General features: G+C 44.3%; 1 protein-coding gene across 1 annotated transcript in view; it reads left to right on the top strand.

Annotated features, from left to right (window-relative positions):
- LOC126537741 (Na(+)/citrate cotransporter-like) overlaps positions 1-18,104 on the top strand; it is a 40,433-nt gene extending 22,329 nt beyond the window's left edge. The window contains exons 6-12 of the mRNA XM_050184829.3: positions 207-326; positions 2,676-2,750; positions 6,674-6,772; positions 10,100-10,280; positions 11,238-11,399; positions 14,911-15,048; positions 17,559-18,104. Coding sequence (XP_050040786.3) covers positions 207-326; positions 2,676-2,750; positions 6,674-6,772; positions 10,100-10,280; positions 11,238-11,399; positions 14,911-15,048; positions 17,559-17,753 — 970 coding nt within the window. The 3' untranslated portion in view covers positions 17,754-18,104. The remainder of the gene's footprint in view (positions 1-206; positions 327-2,675; positions 2,751-6,673; positions 6,773-10,099; positions 10,281-11,237; positions 11,400-14,910; positions 15,049-17,558) is intronic.
- Positions 18,105-20,517: the final 2,413 nt, after the last annotated feature.

Below are 20,517 nucleotides of genomic sequence, written 5' to 3'. Positions count from 1 at the left end.
GGAAACCGTACCAATTACTGGTAGCACCCTGGTTACAAGAAAAGTAGCACTTGTTATTTATGTTATTGAAAGAACTGACAGTGGTATGGCTGTGTTGCAAGTACTATTGAGTGCGATAATAGCTGAACTGCTTTGGACCATGCCCATAGTGGCTTCGATGCCTCTGGTAAATGCTCTCTATAGATGCATGAATATCGTGAACCCAGGACGTACAAGGGAGGGACGACGCTCAACTACGTCACCTGGACAGTGTACTCGGCTCCGTCTGTGGTCGCTTCGGCCGTGTTTCTGTGGTGGCATCTCTGCAGGCGATTTGCGCCCAGAGCGTGAGTTGATGAACGCGCTCATTCTCTCTTCCGTGAATTTCCTCTCTACAAAGCCGGAACTCTGCAAGCGGCATCTATTGCAGTATGGCTGGAGGACAACATAAAGGAGGCTTTTAGCGCAGGTTAAATATACTGCATGAGAGTGATTATTGATGCCGTAGTTTTCCGAAAAGTTGACCCAGAGGTTTGACTTTCCCCCCAAAGTCTGGTACAAAATTACTAAAAACGGAGTCCTCATTCCTGCAGTCATCTGGTTCGTTTTTTACGCATCTGTTCTGGAAAAATATTATCACAAGTTACCGATGACCGAAGTTAGGAAATGGCGACACGCAGCGCTCTTGTTCCCGAGTACGCCGGTAACGAGTGTGTCAGGTACTCCTGCTTGAAACATGGATCCGACCTGGCACTCTGGTCACCGGCGTGCTCAGCTACAAGAGCGTCGGGTGTAGCGATTTCGCTGCTTCGTTCACATGGTTGCTTGAGCTAGTTGTTTTCCGTTGTAGTTGTACATTACCCTTTACTGTCGAGCTTTCTGCAAGCGTCTCGTATTCTTAAACGAAGTCGCAGTTTCGCCCGAAAGGCGAAGCATCGATTGCGACAACAAATTAGTTGACAGCTATGGGAAGTAAGGATAGTAGTTTTCTTTTACAGAATAAACTTGTAAACATTTCCTTAGTAAGTAAAAGAACAAGCATACTGGCACTCGCGCTCAAGCAAACATGAACGCATCTCATTCGATGACTGCGGAAACTCGCCGTCAAAACGCTGGTGTGATGAAGCGCGGCGCCAGCAGCTAGCGAGGTGACCTCCTTGCTGACTCTCGCTTAAACGCAAAGCGGCAAAAGCACTGCGCACACGAACCTATGAGCCATCGGCGCACCTAAGCTTTGTACTCACAGCAGATCGCTTTCAAGATAGGGCCCACGCCCCAACGCGCGGACGCTCCATGTGCCGCAGCCGCCGGAGTAGAACGCCACCCACCCCTCTTTCCCTTCCTCACAATGCCTTACGCGCGAAGGAACACGGCGAGCTTCCTCCCCGATTTCCTTCCTTGCGCGCGCGAGAGCGAGCCTCCGTCATCGGCTCACTCTCGCAAGCTTTTACTTGCACATTCAGCATACCGCTCGCGGTGACGATATTATCGTCCTTGGACTTTATGCGCAACATAAAAGCGAAGGCAGAAATTCGGCTGGCATGTTTATGTAACTGCTGTCGCAACAAAAATATTCGCAGATAGATGCCAATTCGAGCAACTCGTTTGACAGCGAAGCTATCTAAGCGTTTTACTATAAAGCTCCTTCGCTGTTAGCGGCGAGAAGTTGGATTGATTCCCTCTCACCAGAGACTTCACGGACAGGACGCCACTCGCTTCGATTTGCTTGAATGCCAAGCGCACTCACAGGCTTAGTGCAAGCTAGGCAGCAGGAACAAAGCCCGCACGCGAGCCTGAGGACCCTTCCTGAAGGGTGTTCTTGCTACTCGCTCCTGTCGTGCCTTTGAGTTTTCTCGAAACCGCATGACTCGCGAAAATTTGAGGCATAGCTATTTGAAGCTGTGTAGAGTTGATGTCGCATATCTGCATATTTAGAAGTGTACCGTGCCTGTCGATAGATTTTGCTGCAATATAGTAATGCCCGTATATTCAACTTGTAAATCTTTGTGCGATATTTCGCCCAAGACGCGAATATTTGCTGTAATACTTAGCTATGGCAGACACTGTATTTTATACTGAGCAGCAGCCTTGATCTTTGGCATGAACAATGTAAATGGGCAGATAGAACCGATACTGCCTGCGAAACTTTCATGGAGCTTCTGTTCGCCTGGTGAGTTGTTCTAGTCAAATGCAAGCACTATAAAAGTGCGTCAAAAAGAAGTTACCACGCATTTTCTATTAACTTGCCATTATTGTCTCCCCTTCTCGGCAACAGGGGCTCAGAAATCGCGTTGCTAGGGGCATTTAGTACGACTTCGTGAACTATATGAGGTATATTTCACAAAAATCTGCACAACGGTGTCAAAAAAACTGTGTGATTACGAGAAAGATTTGGCTCGTGGCCAACTCCGCTTTGTCTGTTCCAATAGGTTTAAAACGTAGATACACCTTGACGAGGCAACCGCTAAACTGATTTGAAGGAAATTAGTATTATTATTTCAAGTATTAGTATTAGCCTGAGTAATCACTGAGAGCAAAAAAGAACAAAAACAAGAGTAATCTGACTTGCCTAATATGATACAATGACTACCCTATTTGTGCCTACGGTACTTCTAAGAACCCCAAGTTCTGATATCGAAAAGACTGGCCGAAGAACTCAGATGCGAGATTAAAAGTGCCTAATATTACTTCCTCAGGTTGCAGGCTGCGGCACAGTACCAGAACGACACAGACGCGTGCCAGGAAAAGTACGCCACAATCAGGAGAATAGGGTGAGTGAACGAATACATGAGAAAGAGCCTTGGAAAACGTTGACGTCTAGATTATGGATGTGCCGCAGTATTCTCGTGTGTGATAGTCTATAGTGCCAGCTAAAAAAATTTGTTTTTCTACCTTTGGCGTACGGTGTACATTAAGAGAAAGATCAAGCATAGAACAGCCTGGGGGGCATGAGTAGTCGGGACGCACAAAATATGGACGTGAAGTGTACAACTACGCTGGAAACATATTGTGACACTGTGTGAAACTGTCTACACGACAAACATTTTTGTTTTGCCCGACAAGAAAACCGCCAAGAATATGCAGCGACCATCATCTTCTACACCACGGTATCAAAATAATTTAGGTGCTGATACTCCGTGAAGAGACGCTACCAGGCAACGTTTGCCGCTCCTGTAATTTCTTCAACCGGCGGCAGGTGGGGCCACTGCAAATAGCCCCACCGAGCCACGGTAGTTCTACTGCAGCTGCTGTTTGACTGTCGGGCGCCGTGACTTGTATGGACTAATTTATAAGTGTGGCAAGTGACGGAAGCTTTTCAGCAGCAGTCGCCACAGGATCATATCACCCTAGTCCCCCTACTGTTTACTGGGACTGCATGAATGGGCGGATTAGCAACGAGGACGAAGCCTTCACGTCTTTAAGAGCTCAATCTGGAAGTGCTACTCATTCCAAGGGTTTTCGCATGCTTGAAGCATTGCTCAGCGCAAGATTGACTTTATACAGATCAAATAAAGATGGCGCGTAAGCCTGCTAGCCAGAATTTCAGTTAATGACGAATCGCTTCTTGCCCATAGTTGAGCGGAGCAAGCTCCTGGGTGTCGCTGGCTTTCGCAAGTTGGCGAAAAGAGCACATCCAGCCATCGGAGGATAAGCGGCAGCAACGGTCAACAGGCTCGGTCAGTGCCATCATTGAAGCTTCGTGGCCAACAACGCCATTCCAAACCGCGAGAGTTGGGAAACATCTACACAGCGCCCATCACAACGCAGGAGGCTAGAAGATTACGTTTTCGCACTGTGGAAGCTCAAAAGGCAGATACGAAAAAAGCACCAAACCTCACTGAAAGCTGAATGCACCATTTGATACGTTAGCCGCGTGGCCTTCGAGGTAGCACTGGTGCACCTTAAAGAAAGGCAGATGGTGCAGTCTCGGAGGCCATGGTTTGCCACAACGTAGCGATGATAATGATGATTCTATTGACATCACATTTGAAATGGGGTGTCGACAAATTACCACCTAGCCTCCTCGAGCTAATCATGTTTTGCTACATGTGTCGCAGTATAGAATTTTGCCAATCTCTCCTCGTAGTCCTCTATCTACATCAAAACCTCTATCTGTGTATTGTACCGTTACCTATGCTTGTAAAAACACCGGTTCTATCGATGTGTCTCCTGCTTTTCCCCCCCAAAGCTGTAAACGCCTCTTGCTTACCTCGATTGCCTGCCGAGTTACTACTTCCTTTCTAGGGAAGTGGACGTCACTTACGGGTTTCGCTGGGTAAAATACCTTCGCATTCCATTAGTATATGTTGAGTGGTCTCCGGATGTTTGCTGCATTAGACACAGGCCTCGTCTGTTGAGGAGTATTTGCTACGAGATATCCTTTTCCTTAAGCAACCAGCTCGGGCCTCAAATAGCAACGCACGGCCCTTTGTGCCATTGTGCAGATTTTTTTGTATTCATTTGTGCCATACTTGTCAATCTACACGATATTATTTCTCGTTACCATCCTTTGTTTCAGATTTACTGTCTCTCTCTCTCACTTTCTTTTTCATGACTCCTGATAACTGCCGTGGTGGCTTTGCGGCTATAGCGTTCCGCCGCTAAGTGTTGCACTGTGCATTGGTTTAACATGTACCGTGCATTAGGTGCACATAAAGAAACCCGGGTGGTCAAAAATTAATGCGGAGTCCTCCATTACGGCGCGTTTTATAGTAATAGAGTGGTTTTATCATGTAAAACCTCAGAATTCGGTTGTGACTCCTTGTTGTCTATTTACACGTTCGATTACCCTGTACTTGGTTGCCAACTTTCTTGACCACTTCCTCCATTCCGTGTTCAGACTTTTGATGTGCACACATTTCTGTACTTTAGGTGCCCATTTTTTTATCCACGCCAGAAGCATACACCAGCAGCGCAGCTGCGAACGCTATTTAGTGGGGCTGTACGCGCTGGTGCGCGCCGAGTGTTAACATCTAAATTATTTTTCACACTGACCAACACGTTTACATTAGCAGTTAAAAGATATGGCCCTCAATATGAGATTTTTTTTTTCAGGCGCGCAGATTCTAATTCACTTCCGTGCACCGAAACCATCACTCATCAACTCGAACGGCTTCGTTCTAACAAGTGTAACAGCAAATTACACAAAGCTATTTTACCAGTTACTTTCTAGGTCTGTTCATACGAACAAGTCAATGTCAACGAAACTTGATCGCATGTCAGTAGAAAATGGTATCTACCTACATTTTCATTCATTCATGACTCTATCGGGAAATACCGCATCAGACGGTTAGGTACAAACGCAAAGAGCTTCGCGATAGTCGCTGTGTAATAGAAATTTTTTTTTTCTAAATCGCGAGTCCGCTTCTCTCCAGTGCACATTTGGCCAACTGTTGGCGGCGGCAGTCATCGTTCAAACGAAGACGAAATTCTAGCGGCACCTGCCGGGGTTTATCTCCTGCGCATGGTTTCAACACAGGAGCCACATCTACATTTCCCATGCCATAATACAATGAACCTTTACTTGTCGTACGCGCTGTTTGCACGAATGGCTACGCCGCCAATTGTTGGACAGACTGCCTCGCGGGTAAGCTAGCTGAACAACGATGAAGAATAAATGTTTTACATTGCGAGTTTCGAGATTATCTGATGACTGATAAAAGGGAAAAGTGAGTGATCGGGTATGTACAATGATTCGCGAGCAGTACGAATCAGCGCTTCTTGCATATGTGATTAATATCGATCACCATGAAAGTATACATTGGTCGGAAAGTGTGAGGGTTTTTGGCGCAGTCTCGCTCTTCAAGACATAGTATTAATTTATGACAATCTGAAAATACGTATACTACGGCGGAAAACGTATTTAAATGGTGTTCGCAACACACGAGTATATGCGTGTTTCTAATTGCTACAATTAGAAATAATAAAAACAAATAGGCATGACTACATTTTGTTTTAATGCTACTCAAGTAAAGAGGCTAAAATTCCTAAATCTCGCTGATTGTGATACGTATCTTCAAGTCAAGGTGCCTCTGCTCATTTTTTTCTTCCAGACTGGTACGCAGTCTTAAAACGCTTTGGACATTGCGTAGAAACAGGATAAGAGAAACCTACAGCTTGCCACACCTCTCATTGGCAGTGAGCAAATTGTACAGCGTAGCAATGAGGTCGGCTTAATGGTAAAGCGGGGACGATGAGCTTTTCCAGGCTACCTGAAAAGTTAGTGATGTTAATGTGCTTTGTTACTATAGGTGCTGATCGACAGTTATGTTGCACTGCAGCCTTTCAGTTCTACTTTTACGAAAGTGCTTATGCAGCATTTTAACATTCTGATACTTAGCTCTTCAGTAACAACACTGTTTCGTGTCAAAGAAGTGCTCATGGCCACAACCGTAACCAATTTCCTAGACTTAACGGAAGTTTTTATAAACATAATTATGGGCATTCTAAATTGTATCTTGAAGAAATAATTGGTGGTCTAGTTGGTCTTACTTGGCTGACGAGGCAAATTAGCGGAAACTAAATGACTACTCACACGGTAAGAAAAGTCTGTCTCTTCTTCCCCTATCAGTTGTCTTCTGTTAGCACTGAATTTCCTTGCCGGTTTCTGGAAGATAAGATATTCTTCTGCATGGTATGTTCTTCAACAAACCATTCGTGATACTGACCGTTGCGTTCTACCGGCCCCAAACAGGTACAAGTCTTACGAGGCCGTGGCCATAATGATGATGGCGGCCTACGTCAACTGTTCCCTTGTCGGCCAGGACTGGATTAACATCAACGACAACACCAGGTACGCGCACACTGGCATGCCTCCACATAATCTTATCTCCGTATTTCCATGCGTAATGACAGATTCATGCAAAGGACCGTGCAGGGTACAGGTCACGCTTTCACGAGAAAAGTGCCACAATCACGCAGAAGAATTAGCTGCTGAAACATGCGGCAAGTGGGGAATGTAATTTTTGTGGGATCGGGCTAATGAAAAGCATTAGTTTTTTTGTTCAAACTCACTTGTACAAAACGTTTGAGTAAAGAAATCTAAACCTGCCTGTATCAAGGAACCACGCCTTGTCTTCATTTTCCTATAGTAAGAGGTTTCACTGCTGGTTATTATTGGTAATCTGTGGGGGGTGTTTAAACATGTCAAGTCTCTAATTATGCAGACACTTTATGGATAGTTCGTTTTCTGATGGCACGTTTGACCTAGATTGAGCATAAGCAGTAACATTACGGAAACATCTGATTTTCGTCATAATCATTACGTGCCTAGGGCCCTAAGTCAACTTTACTGTGAAGTATACAAAGCATTTCATTGAAGGGCCCCTAAACTACTTCGGATATCTGAACACATTAAACACAAATGCTTATCGTGTGCAGAATGCCAGGACGATTACCTTGTCTCTTCGGTGCCGTGCCTTGTTCTCGATGTTGTCTATTCAGCATGAGCGTGTACCTAGCAATCTAAGCTACTAGATAACGTGGGTGATTGGATGAAAAAGGTTTAGATAAAGACGGAGAAACCGGAAAGAGGGTAACGTTACCAAGGAATGATAATTCAAGGAATTAAAAAATGGAACAATATGGTATTCATTTCTGGCTTTTGCGTAACCCCATTCATACCCTGTAGCACCAACATAATCATGCACCAACATAATCATGCATAACCAGGGTAAAAGCTTTCGAGTTGTCCATCTATGAGAGACATCAGTTCTGATCAGTAGTGCGCCATGCCATGCCATCAGAGACCCGACCATTCTTTTGTCGTCCCGCTTTCGTGTGGCGCGTAATAAAGTAATTTTACCTCGTGTAACATGTATTGCACTGTGTGTGCGATTACAGCAGCGTGTGGCCGAAAAGCGCGTACTCCGGGTGACTGGAAGTGGATGGCGTTCTCACATAGGAATACAGCGTCAACGTGACGTTTTTTTCCGGCGTGATCTCTACGTGTCTCCTGGAAGCACACGGCGATGAGGAGAGGGGCAAGAGTAGGCGCTCGTTCGCCATCACGCTCATAATAGTTTAATCACAGTGTAACAGTGATTGGGGATCATGAGAAAGGAATTTATAGAAGAATAAAAATGGGTTGGATCGCATACGGTCGACATTGTCAGCTCCTGACTGGAAGCTTACCATTATCAATGAAAAGTAAGGTGTACATTCAGTGCATTTTGCCGGTGCTGACATATGGGACAGAGACTTTGAGACTGACAGAGAAGCTTGAGAACAAGTTAAGGACCGAACTAAAAGCGATTTAGTGAGGAATGCTAGGCCTAACGTTGAGACGCAGAAAGAGAAATGTTTGGATCAGAGAGCAAAAGGGTATAGCCAATATTCTATTTGACATTAGGAGAAAAGAAATAGCGCTGGGCAGATCATGTAATGAGCAGGTTAGATAACCATTGGACCATTAGGGTTACAGAAAGGGTACCAAGAGAAGGGAAGCGCAGTCGAGGACGGCAGAATACTAGGTGGTGCGATGAAATAAAGAAATCCGCGGGTGGTAATTGGAATAGGTTGGCGCAAGACAGTTGTAATTGGCGATCGCAGGGAGAGGCCTTCCTACTTCAGTGGACATAGAATAGGCTGACGATGATGATTCTAATATGACCGCGGCATATGCTTAGAAAGCGTACCGCCCTACGTTCAGACTATGGTACGTCTAAACTCAACGGTATTAGTTATAGAATGCATGAAAGAAGTATTTAGTGTCAGTGGTGGTATACTGCATGAACCGAACTTATTTGTGTGAACACTCTACTCGATTTATTTTGCCCCTAGCAAGCGTCGCTTATCACCCTGATCGGTGCCATCAGTATTGTTTGCCCGAATACCAGCCAATGAATAAGTGGTCTTGTGCAAAATCGGCTATGGTTTTGGTGTTTTTAAAACATGTGTCAGGCTTTGCCCGCAATGCTCTAATGCATACATCGGCTTCCACAATGAACTTTGTTGTTTACTACCATTTCAAACAATCGAAACTTTTCTCATTGTTCTGCAAAAATAGCATATTTCTTTGACAAATGCTCCGCCGAATGTTTCGCAGCAAAACTAGACGCACAAATATCTTCAGCTGTGCTGATCTGGTGCGTGCAAGTTTCTGTGCAGCAGTAATATGCGTGATTTAGTTATAGTTAAAGCTGCCGTAACCATGTATATGCGCTTCGCAAAAGATAATAATGACTGCAGCTTCCCTTATGTTCAGGTTCACCCGCTTTTAAAGTTACGATTAGGCACCAGGCAAGGTGGACGACAATATTGGCTCACCTTCATAATGTCCGTGACAACTATTTTGTCATATATTTACGAGATTCAGCTCAAGCATGATGGATCTCCGGCTAACCGCAGGCTGTGGCTTTTTCTCCATGATCTGCTGCTGAGTACAAATCCGAGGGTTCGATTACCTGCCATGGAAGCTGCATTATGAACGGGGCAGGTTGTGTAATTGTGTGATGCAACTTCCCCCTCCCACAATCCTCTAGGTGCCTTTCATATCATTTACGTTGCTTTGTGGAATCTAGCTCCAGAAGTCACTCCCTCTGTAAGCACCGCCATTTGCCGGCCTCAGTGTCGTCATGCCCTGTTGATTTGCATAAATTCTGCTCCGTAGGAAACATCCGTATGTCGCCTTTTTCGTATGCGGAAAGAGTCAGGGTAGCGTTAGAAGTCCGTTCTCCTGCACTATGCACCGATAGAGCACAAGCAGAAGAGGGCTATGCGCGATCGTCCTTCACCTTATTTACATGACCTTTGGTGCGTTAAATGCAAAAATGTTTTATAAATATTTTGTTCGTCCCAGTCAATTAGGGAATGCTTCCCAGGCTAAAAGCTAGGAATATGGACCTTGAGTATATATGGGACACAGAAAACAAATACTGGCGTATAATACACAGGGGTGGCACGCACAAATATCTTATACCAGTAGGCAATGGCGAAATACCATTTCAAGAGGACACAAGATGTAATATGAAATATTCGAGAATGGAAGATAAACAAAAAATTAACGCAATAAGGGCACTTTCCCATCGTGTCACCACGACAGGAACAAGATTTCCTGCATCAGATAGATGGCTACCCAGTTCCAGCATTCGCACCAATACTTACCCATGTCACCGCGCAGCGCGGTTCGCTCGGAGACGGTGATGGTGGGCCTGACGTCACTTGCGTTCATGGCTCCTGCGCGACGTGCCCGCTGCTCTGTGGCCCCGGGTATCGTCTCGACCGACGTGATCCAGACTCGCTTTCCCTGGGGCGTATTCCTGCTCGCCGGAGCCGGATGCGCCATGACACTCTGTTTCGAGGTACGTGGCCTTGCACCCATCGTGCTTTCCTGTGTTTTGTTCTAATTTAGGAGTATTTAACAGAAATTTTCAGTTCACCTAGCATTGATAAACGACACTCCTTGAATTTGCCGCGCAAAGCGGTGTTTTCATTGCTTATAGTTTTGTCATCAAGATAAAATAAAACAGTAGCAGTTTCGGCCGAAACGTAAAAAACATTTACGGGGTTTTACGTGCCAAAATCACTTTCTGATTATGAGGCACGCCGTAGTGGAGGACTCCGGAAATTTCGACCACCTGGGGTTCTTCAACGTGCACTTAAATCTAAGTACACGGGTGCTTTCGCATTTCGCCCCCATCGAAATGCGGCCACCGTGGGCGGGATTCCATCCCGCGACCTCGTGCTCAGCAGCCCAACACCATAGCCACTGAGCAACCGCGGCGGGTAGAAAAGGTAAAAGCATTGAAAGCGATAGCAGTGTATTAGACAAATACACGAGCTAAGGCTCGTAGTTTATTGACCAATAGATCTGTCAGCAAGGATAGTTGGTAATAATTCATTATGGGGGTGGTAGCGTGAGACAAGTCGAGGACAATAAAGAAAACAGGACGGGCCCTAGTTTTACGGGTAGTGTTAACTGCAGCAAATATTCGCTTAATTATCGAAGAAGTTCGCTGTCATTCACCCAGGGAAACCCATACATGGACAGAGTTAACTTGCTGAGCGCAAGCAGTCACAACGCTGACTTGCGCCGCCAAAGGGGAGCGCACATACGTGTCCGAAAGCGAGCGTTCCGTGCTGCCGCTCTCTTCACCATTTCAACTGTGCCGGCTCTCGAACGCTCAGCAAATACGTAGGCTACATGTATAAGTTGGCTTTGACGTTTCTGCTTAAAGATAAATATTACTCGGAGAAAAGCTCTCTCGCACGAATATCCTCAGTGTGCTTGTTATTTGTCGTTCTTGTTGCAACTTTAGCTCGGTGAGGTGAGCGCCTTGCGCCTGGAACTAGTGTCAGCGGCGGCGGACATACACCCCGGCTTGGGCGTGGCGCTACTGTTCACGATCCAGTGCTTCCTGGTCGAGATGAAGAGCAGCCACGACAGCGTGCTCCATCTCATGGCTCCCATGGTTTCTTTGGTACGTGCTGGTCGCACTCACGCCACATTTTTGTGCACTTAGTCTTCGGGGTGCGTAGACGCTCTGCACGGCTAGACTGCTAAAGCTCGCTGTGTGGTGTACACTGGGCACCTGTTGTGCTTTTAGTACCTCAAAGCCGGAGGAAAAAAGTACCACTACCGTCCCGGTTGCTCCCAGACGAGCTTCACATTAGGCGCCAAGATCACGAAAAACATAGATTTCTTCATGTTCCTCTCTGTCATCACAAACACTCAACCGTTCACGGAGTACATTCTTGCTTATTTTCATGATCTCGATGTTTTCATAAGTCGGTAATTGCTCTTCTCCGAGCTTGGCTTTGTTGTGTAATTGTTTCACACATTGTCCAACTGCCATTTTCCTTCTTTTTATTCTTTATGGCGAAGCTGTATGTGCCTAGGCGAAACACTCGCAGTCCGACCATAAAATCCCTACTGTGGGAGTATGAGCCATTGTTTATGGGGGATATGAGCCATTGTATTGGTCTTACGTGACCGACGGACAAATTTCTCGTTAGGTAGCCATATAAATGCTTACGCATTTAAAACATATACGTTTAACTGCGTATTATTGCAGGGAAGGGATTCAGAGGGGGACGGGGTTAAGACAATTTCATGATGACATAATTATCTCGCAGCAAAGGTGTGGTGCCTCATTGGCTACGCCGATAGTGACGTCGTCTCTCTCTCGCAGCACAGAGCGTGCGCAGCAGTCTCTCTCCGACTTCTCAACAGGTTCAAAAATGTGTCCCTGTTTTTAATTAAATGAAGTGTGCGCATCCAATGGGTCACATGGCAAATACAGTGCATAACCGAGTCATAAACACCATGATTAACGCATTACGACACCCAAATGCGTAACATAATTCGGAAACATTTTCATGAAGCCACTGGGAACCGCTCATTGCACTCCTCCATGATGTTGATTATGCGAAGCGCAATGTGTTGCATTTCAAATAAACGATGTTATAAACCCAAGCCAAACGTGTGCGTAACCTCATTAAGAAACACAAAGACCTAACCAATAAATGAGAAAGTGTTTAATAAGCCGTCGGAATAAACCCAACAATAAATGCCAGGGCCGCACATATCAACTTCGCTGATTTACCATCTGTACGGTGTACATGGGCGCGGTAATATATGATTGATTGATGAATTATTATTATTATTATTATTATTATTATTATTATTATTATTATTATTATTATTATTATTATTATTATTATTATTATTATTAGACGCATCGTTCCCATCTTTAAGTCAGGGTTAAGAACTGCTGCGTAGGTATAATAACGTATGCCTTCCAGTTCTTGAGTACGCCTCTGTCGTTTGTGGTGACGCTTGTAGGCCAAACTGTGAACATCTAGAAAGCGTGCAAAAAAAAAAGGACGTTGACATATACATTTAAACATCTATTCTGTAAAAAGCCTTCCGTTTCCATAGGACAGGAAACGCACACTCACATTACCTAACGCCACTTATAGAGGCAACAAATCGGATGTTCTTTTTCTTCACAAATTAATGCATGAAAAAATATGCTGCTCGCATTTGCTGTCTAATGTGCGCTTTTACATTTTACAGAAAAGCACAAGGAAGCAACGTGCCTTTCAGCCTTCCGATTTCACAGACCTTCTATTTAGAGTGCAGGCGACAAATAATGCCCATTCAGAGTGCCTGGATATCTTCATGCCTAATTTCAATATTTTCCGGAAAAGTGTTGCAGTCGAATTCCGATAATTCAGCAAGAACTCTCATATGCTGTGTGTTCTGTCGTTCCGTAATCCTTTTCGGTATTCTCCCCTTTTGTTTTTTATTCTCTTCGTGTGCACATGTTATGGTCTGTTAAAATCGCTATTCGCGAAATATTTTTTTTATTTGTGCGCGCGTCTGTATGCGTGTATGTGTGTGTAGGCATGCACTGTTTTTCATGTGCATTGTTCTACCGAGTGCGCCAGCACCAAGACCCTCAAGGTTGTTCCTGGGCACTTTATTAACACCTTTGATTGATTGATTGATTGATTGATTGATTGATTGATTGATTGATTGATTGATTGATTGATTGATTGATTGATTGATTGATCGATCGATCGATCGATTGATTGATTAGAAAACCAACATGGGTTTCTACAAGGCCCTTCAACATCAGCGAAACTCAACAAAATTATGACCCCCCGATTCGAAAGTGGCCGAGAGCAGGAGTCAAATGAACGCTGCTTACTGTGACTTAAGCAAGGCGTTTGATGTCTGTAATGCCCTCTTGCTCCGAAAGCTCTACAAAACCGGTGTTTCCGCACCTTCGTTATCTTTGCTGCATGACTAACTGTAAGACTGACAGTGCTATGTCACCTCAAACAGACAGTCCTCAAGGACGTACATAGCTACCAGTGGTGTGCCATAGCGCTCTGTCCTCGGAACGCTTGTCTTCTATCTGTTTGCAAATGATGTATCCAAAGCAATAAAGAACTCGTCATCTTTAGTTTACGTGGAGTATATGAAGACATCGAAAGAAATTCGCACCATTTGAGACTACATTCTACTTCAACAAGACATATCCAAGCCTTTGCCGATTGGTCCGTGCAACACAAACTCTAGATGTCCGAAAGACTAAAGCAATCCCGTCTACAAGTCAGAGAAATTAGTTCCGTTTCCTTAAACACCTAAGCAAAGCCACACTCACATTGGAGGGCGGAGTTAATGACCTTGGAATTACATTTAATTCCAAGCTCACCTTTTCGCGCGACATAGATTGTATCCCTATGCGTGACCTGGGATCCGTGAGCACATCAAGTAGTAATTCGAGGGAGCTCAGAAACGCAGGTGTATTTATTAAACTGCACACACCCGTATGGTAAATTGTTATCGTATAACATCACTACTGCTTATTCCTGTTTGTTGATGCATATATATATATATATATATATATATCCACCCTATGCCACGTAAGAGTTTCCAATGGCTTGGCGCCCACATTTCCAGAAATGTCGATCAATGTTATTTTCGTATGTTATATGTTATATATCGTTATGTTATGCTATAAGCATGTATGTATGTATGGCTCTGTATATATATTATAACAATTCTCACGGCTACCAGTGTACAGACCAGGAAGTTGTTCCTGTGCCAGGTATTAAAATTGATTGATTGATTGTTCTTTGCTGAAGCGCTGATACTTTTGATTGTAGATCGTTGGTAGGCAGTTTGGCCAGAACGATACAGAAAACTACATATTTCACAATGATACACAAACTCGTGGAGTAAGCAAAGGTGCGCAAATAAAACTCCAAATTTTCTGCCGTCACCGTATACTCCCATAACCTCAGACGCCGAAACGGAACGTCAAACCTAATAAAATTTTATAAACATTTCAGTCAGCGTGCAGCCCGTTCGACCTTTCTAAAAGACGGCGTTCTGATAGGAATCGACAATTGTGCAGCGTGTGTTCTTACGCCCGCAACTGACGCTCTTCCTACACCTCCTTTTGATGCTACGTATAGGCCAGCGAGCGCCACTGGAACCCTCTGCTGCTTCTGCTGCCGGTGACCAAGGGGGCATCGATGGTGTTCCTGCTGCCAGTGTCCTGCTACGGAAACGCACTGCTCTTTGACTACGCACGCATGTCTTGCTGGGAGATGGTAAGCAAGGCGCCGCAAGCTGCTCTCCTAGTTATCTACCGCTGCAGTCGCCAGTACCCGAATATTTTCGAGTACTAGTCTAATGACGCGCCGACTGGCAGTCATGCAAGTACGCTAACGACTTGAAACGAAGGCCTTCATTCTAGGAGCTTGTGCCTCCTAGATCGAAATAGAGCTCTGCGGCAAACATTGGTACAAGCGAGGTCAGTAGTCCTCATCTTGTTTACTTTCCATGTCACACACCTTTAATTATGGTAAAAACCAAGCTAATCACTGTTTTTCTTTCTTCAAACGAAAAGAATTGTTTTTGTAATCTTGGAGAACATCAATAATTACTTTTTTTTAGAACAAGCACGCAAGGTATGCAAGAAATTAGTGTTTTCAGGTTCTCCATGTTCTCTCTTCATAATTATTCATTTTGATTACTGCCGAAAATAGATGGTATTGAAGAAATAAAATTATTACTAAATTACGGCGCATCTTGCTCAAAAGTGGGCAGTTGCAGATTAAATGCTGTGATCCAGACAAAATATTCATTGTAATTCTGAATCTCGCCAAAAGAGCAGAATTTTCGGAGAGAAGTCGAAAACAAAACAAAAACACTTCTGAAATCTCTTTGAAAAGTTGTTTCTTGTGAAACACATTCAAGTAAGACCCACAACGCTTTGTCTTTTATCACTTCTGAACAAATCAGCGTGTACGGGTGCGTAATTTTTTTCGAGTAAATGTTGAAAGTTTCATATGTTTGCTTGCGTAACGCAGTAAGAAAGAATCGACAAGTCGATTAGCATTACAGATTATATAACGTGAGCGTGTGCTAAGAAGTAAGCCAAAATTTTTTACTACAATGTGAGCGTGTGCGTACACTATTTGAAACTTCACGTGACGAAACAATTTCCTTCTGATCGCTTCTTTTTTATTTGTAAGTAAGCTTTACAATGTGCCTTATGTTGAGAAACTTCGTCAGCCATATTTCCTGGTTTCCTGGGCAGGTTTGGGCGCTCTAAACATATTTGGGCCGTCAACAATAGAAAGGAAGCTAAATAAAAAAGGGTTGCTCACCTGTATGGCAGGCTTCAGGCGAATAAAAAAAATAGTAGTAGAGAAGCGTAATAACTCAAACTATTGAAAGTTAAAAAGAAACGAAAGGATCTAAAAAAATAAGCTGAGAGCCCGCGGGTCAGTCAGTAATGTAGACAAACTCTCTTCAGTGCAGACTCCAAGTCTTAAATTTTGCCTACCGCGTAAAGTAGGTGAAATTACGCGCAAGCACATAAAGCGGCAGCGCGAAGAGTGCCTGGAACTGGCAACTGAAAGGCGTCTGGCAGCATAACAAAAAAGAGAACAAAAGGAAAGAAATGAAGACCGGAAGACGAGGCACAAATCGTGACGTAAACGTGACGACCGATAGCTGAGAAAGCAGTAACGTGGTGAGAGCCTTTTGCTGCCGAGAGGGTGCCAACTCACTTCCTCGTACTATCACCTTCGGGCAGTGTACTCCCATCTCTCTCCTCTATACTATTAAGGTCATTAAATTTCTTCATGTGGAATACTTCTGTGGATGGTGGTTTGCAACATCCAGTGCTCCACAAACATTTCGGACAGGAATTATTGGATGGCTCTCATATGGCATTATCGCCAATTTGATAATGTACCTCAAGGTAGATGAAATGTAATGTTTTTTCCCAGAAATGTCTTCGTCTGTCCGAAGAGGTGAAAACAAACTAAAATGTCGTACAGGCGTAACCCAAAGGTTGCGTCACCTAAAGAGTATATCGATTTGTTGCAATTTCGTTCTCGCGAATTTTTACTGGTTGAACTATCAATTAAGTTCATAATGTCATACTAAAGCGTACATCACTTGTGTAAAGAAGAAATATAGATACCTGAGAGAGACTTTCTACTGCGATATTATTATTACCCGCCGTGGTTTCTCAGTGGCTATGGTGTTGGGCTGCTGAGCACGAGGTCGCGGGATCGAATCCCGGCCACGGCGGCCGCATTTCGATGGGGGCGAAATGCGAAAACACCCGTGTACTTAGATTTAGGTGCACGTTAAAGAACCCCAGGTGGTATAAATTTCTGGAGTCCTCGACTACGGCGTGCCTCATAATCAGAAAGTGGTTTTGGCACGTAAAACCCCATAATTTAATTTTTTTTTACTGCGATATTAGTATTTATGGCCATGACAAGTACTGCATAAACTTATGTTAGACCAGGACAGCTTTTCTTTACCTTGGTTTCTCTCATTTGCAGTTCCCTATGTTCTTCTGTAAAGCTCTTTATGTATATATCTAGCGATCTCATTATAACAGGTTAAAGTTTGTGTTAAACCAAGGCATCTCTCTCTTTACGAAATTGCTTGTCATCGTATTGAAATGCTTTGCAGTGTAGCATTGCCAGCTGCGACAATACACCTTTTGCGGATATGAACATTGAGAATTAATTTTTTCTTTATAACACAAAGCGTTCCAGCTCATTATCCCTTCGTCGTCTGTATCTATTCGCAGATTAAAATCGGCTTTCCAGTCAAGATTGTGACTATCGTACTTGAGCTGCTCTCATTGCTGACCGTGGGCAACGCCATGTTCGACCTGGGCCATTTTCCCGCTTGGGCAACACTGGTACCACCGACGACGACGACGACGATATCGGCGTTCAATGCCTCAACACTCGACATCCTCAACATCACCAGCTACCTCTGAGTCTGTGCGCAAGGACATACGGGGCATTCAGCAATGTTTGTTTGGTTATGTGTTCAGGATATTTATTGCGACTCAATTATTTGTGTGCGTCTGAAAATGTTCTGCTATCATTACTTTTCGTCGCATCTGTGTCGCAGCAAATCACCACTGTGTCTGCGCATAGGAAGGAATGCACTGAGTGAGCACATTTTTCTCGCTGCCTCGAGTGTGAAAGACAAACGAGCGAAGTCTGTAAATGGTCAAGCCTTCAACAAGTGTCTAGCTGTAACCATACAACACACGAAAATGTATAATCTGCCAAACATTGTTTGCCGTATAGCCTTGCTGTTGCTTGCTCCCCTGCTTTTTCTTCATTTTTGTGTGTGTTGGGAATGCTTGCATAGCTGCGCTTTTTTATTCAACTGTGTGTGCTGCAAAACGTTTACGCAAAAAAAAAAAGAAGCTGACTTAGATTCTTTCTCTCTCGCGTCAATTAAGCGGCGTTCACTATGGTTCACCTGTAGCGTTGCAGTAGACGCGAAACGAAGGGACGTTACGGATGCAAGCTCTCGACATACTGCACTCATTACAAATATGCGTAATCTTCTTACGCGCAGAAACGTGACCGTATGCAATCACGGCTGCAATGTGGGACAGCAAATGATTATTCTACTTAAAACAACGCCTTGCGCTGTTCGTTGCTTCACGGCTCCTAAATATTGCGTTCGGGCTCCTCTGAAGTTTTGCGTTCTACAAGTCTGCATTCTTGTGACTACAGTCTTGCGATGCCGGTAGCATTTCTCGGTACCTCATTGACGCTTCCTGTGTAGCATGAAACATGACCGGTTAAAGCGTCCGTTCAGAAATATCAACGATTTTCGAAAAGTTAGTGGACGTTCATTTGTTTAAAGATGCATAGTTTTCTTTTCTAAAAGCATGACCAGAGCGCAAACTCTCACGCGAACTTACTGACATTTCTCGGTAAACTAATTCTTGTGGTCAAAATACCAGCGGTTGCCTTGTATTAAAATTTGTTCAGTAGAAGTATTCTTGTATTCATTCCAGCTCACGTCGTGCGTTCTCGCGTTTCGTATATAAATTTGTGGCATTACTTTTAAACCTGCAAATAGATTTAAAAATATTGAATCCACTGTGCTGCACGGCTTGCTTGCGCTACTTCTCATGTTATGATTGCCGCCCATTACCATACAACGTTTAAGCCAGTTCTTATAATGCAGAACTTAGGAGTTTACCGTTTATGCCTGCATTTATTTCGCTATCCCTGCTCATAGCTAATCAACAGTTTCATTTAGATACTCTAGACGCACAGCAGCTTGACGGTACTTTATTTTATTACGAAGGTTTGTTTGTCTGTAGCTCCACCACTCTTAGGCTTCCTGTTTGTCTTTCAGTGTGTTTCTTACGTAGCAAAGTTGATTGATCCCAGAGACAGTGTAGTACTAAAATGTGCCTTTTCCGAATATGGTTCAGTCGAAACTAGGTGCAGACTTTGGAGACAGTATAATAATAAACAGGATCTATTCAGGCGATGGTATTGAAACTGGGCCGATCCAGAAGGCTGTTTTATAGAAAGGTGCTGACATGGTGAGCCCGTCTTTACACCAGCAAACATGTGTGATTGCCAGGCTCGCAATGTGGTTTGTAAGCCAATACTACGGAACGGTGCCGCATTACAGTCGCTGAGGGGTAGCATGTGGACCGAGCTATTTCGCTCCTTCCTCCGAATTTGGCATCGGCAACTACAAGACCAGCAATGGGTCGTCCAGGAAGGCTCGCGCAGCGGCCGCCAGATACTGCCTGTCGGTCCCTGCGTGGGAGACGCCCACTGCGCACTGACGTGAGTCCTGCAGGACCATTATTAAAGTTTATCCAATCCAATCTCGCTGAGTATGCTAAGTGGTAGGTCTTTCAGGTAACTTTCACGCGTAAAAGTAAAGCACAAAGGAAATTTGTTGGAAAGGGAATTTGCAAAGGGCGAAGGACATATACAAAGGACGAGGAACATCTCGCCGGGCACAACGAAAGGAAAGTCTCTGTGGTCGCGTGAGTCACGTGGTGACGCTGAGTGAATCATCACTGTTCTTCAGCGGTGCCGAAGGGTTAAACCCACATCGTTAGTTTCACACGTCTCTGAGCATAGATGGTTACTCGCAATGTTTCTTCATTCACCACTCGCAAAATGACAGATTTGCTTGAAAGTCATCGCTAGAATTTCTTCGCATACCACGAGGTCACATAAACTTGTGCAAGGTTTTAAGTAGAAGTGGTAAGCAATCATATAACTTGGAAGTACAGTGCAGTTGCACACATCATTAGTCTGTTTGCACAGCATTAAACTGAGACTATTAACAAAACCTTAGCTTAACTGCTGATCGTATATTCCAACGAGGATGATCTCCAACAGGGAATGGAGATGTATTCCAACAAGGAATTCTTCGCTTGCGTGGGTTGCCTCGCGGCATAGCATGAAACTGAAATTGCAAACAAGAAAGGCTCTTTCATGCAGATACTGCAACAGCAACTTCTCACGTCTATTGTCGGTGACACTTTTGGTGAGAAAAGCACACAATGCCAAAAACGGCGGCGGACAGCGTAAAAACGTGCCGCTGAGATTTTTTTTCGGTTATCGTCCCACGCTATGTTTCAGTTTTTTCGCTCGTCGTTACGGGATTCAGACGGGCACCTTACCCATGCCCGCCCTTCCTGCACAAAATCTTTCCGGACGCGCACCCTCGCAATGCATTTCTCTTTTGTCAAGCTATAG

Source organism: Dermacentor andersoni, chromosome 4 (genome assembly GCF_023375885.2).
Source record: "Dermacentor andersoni chromosome 4, qqDerAnde1_hic_scaffold, whole genome shotgun sequence".
Classification (NCBI taxonomy): Eukaryota; Metazoa; Arthropoda; class Arachnida; order Ixodida; family Ixodidae; genus Dermacentor; species Dermacentor andersoni.
The sequence above is the reverse complement of the archived record's forward strand: the minus strand, read 5'-3'. Positions and strand labels throughout refer to the sequence as shown.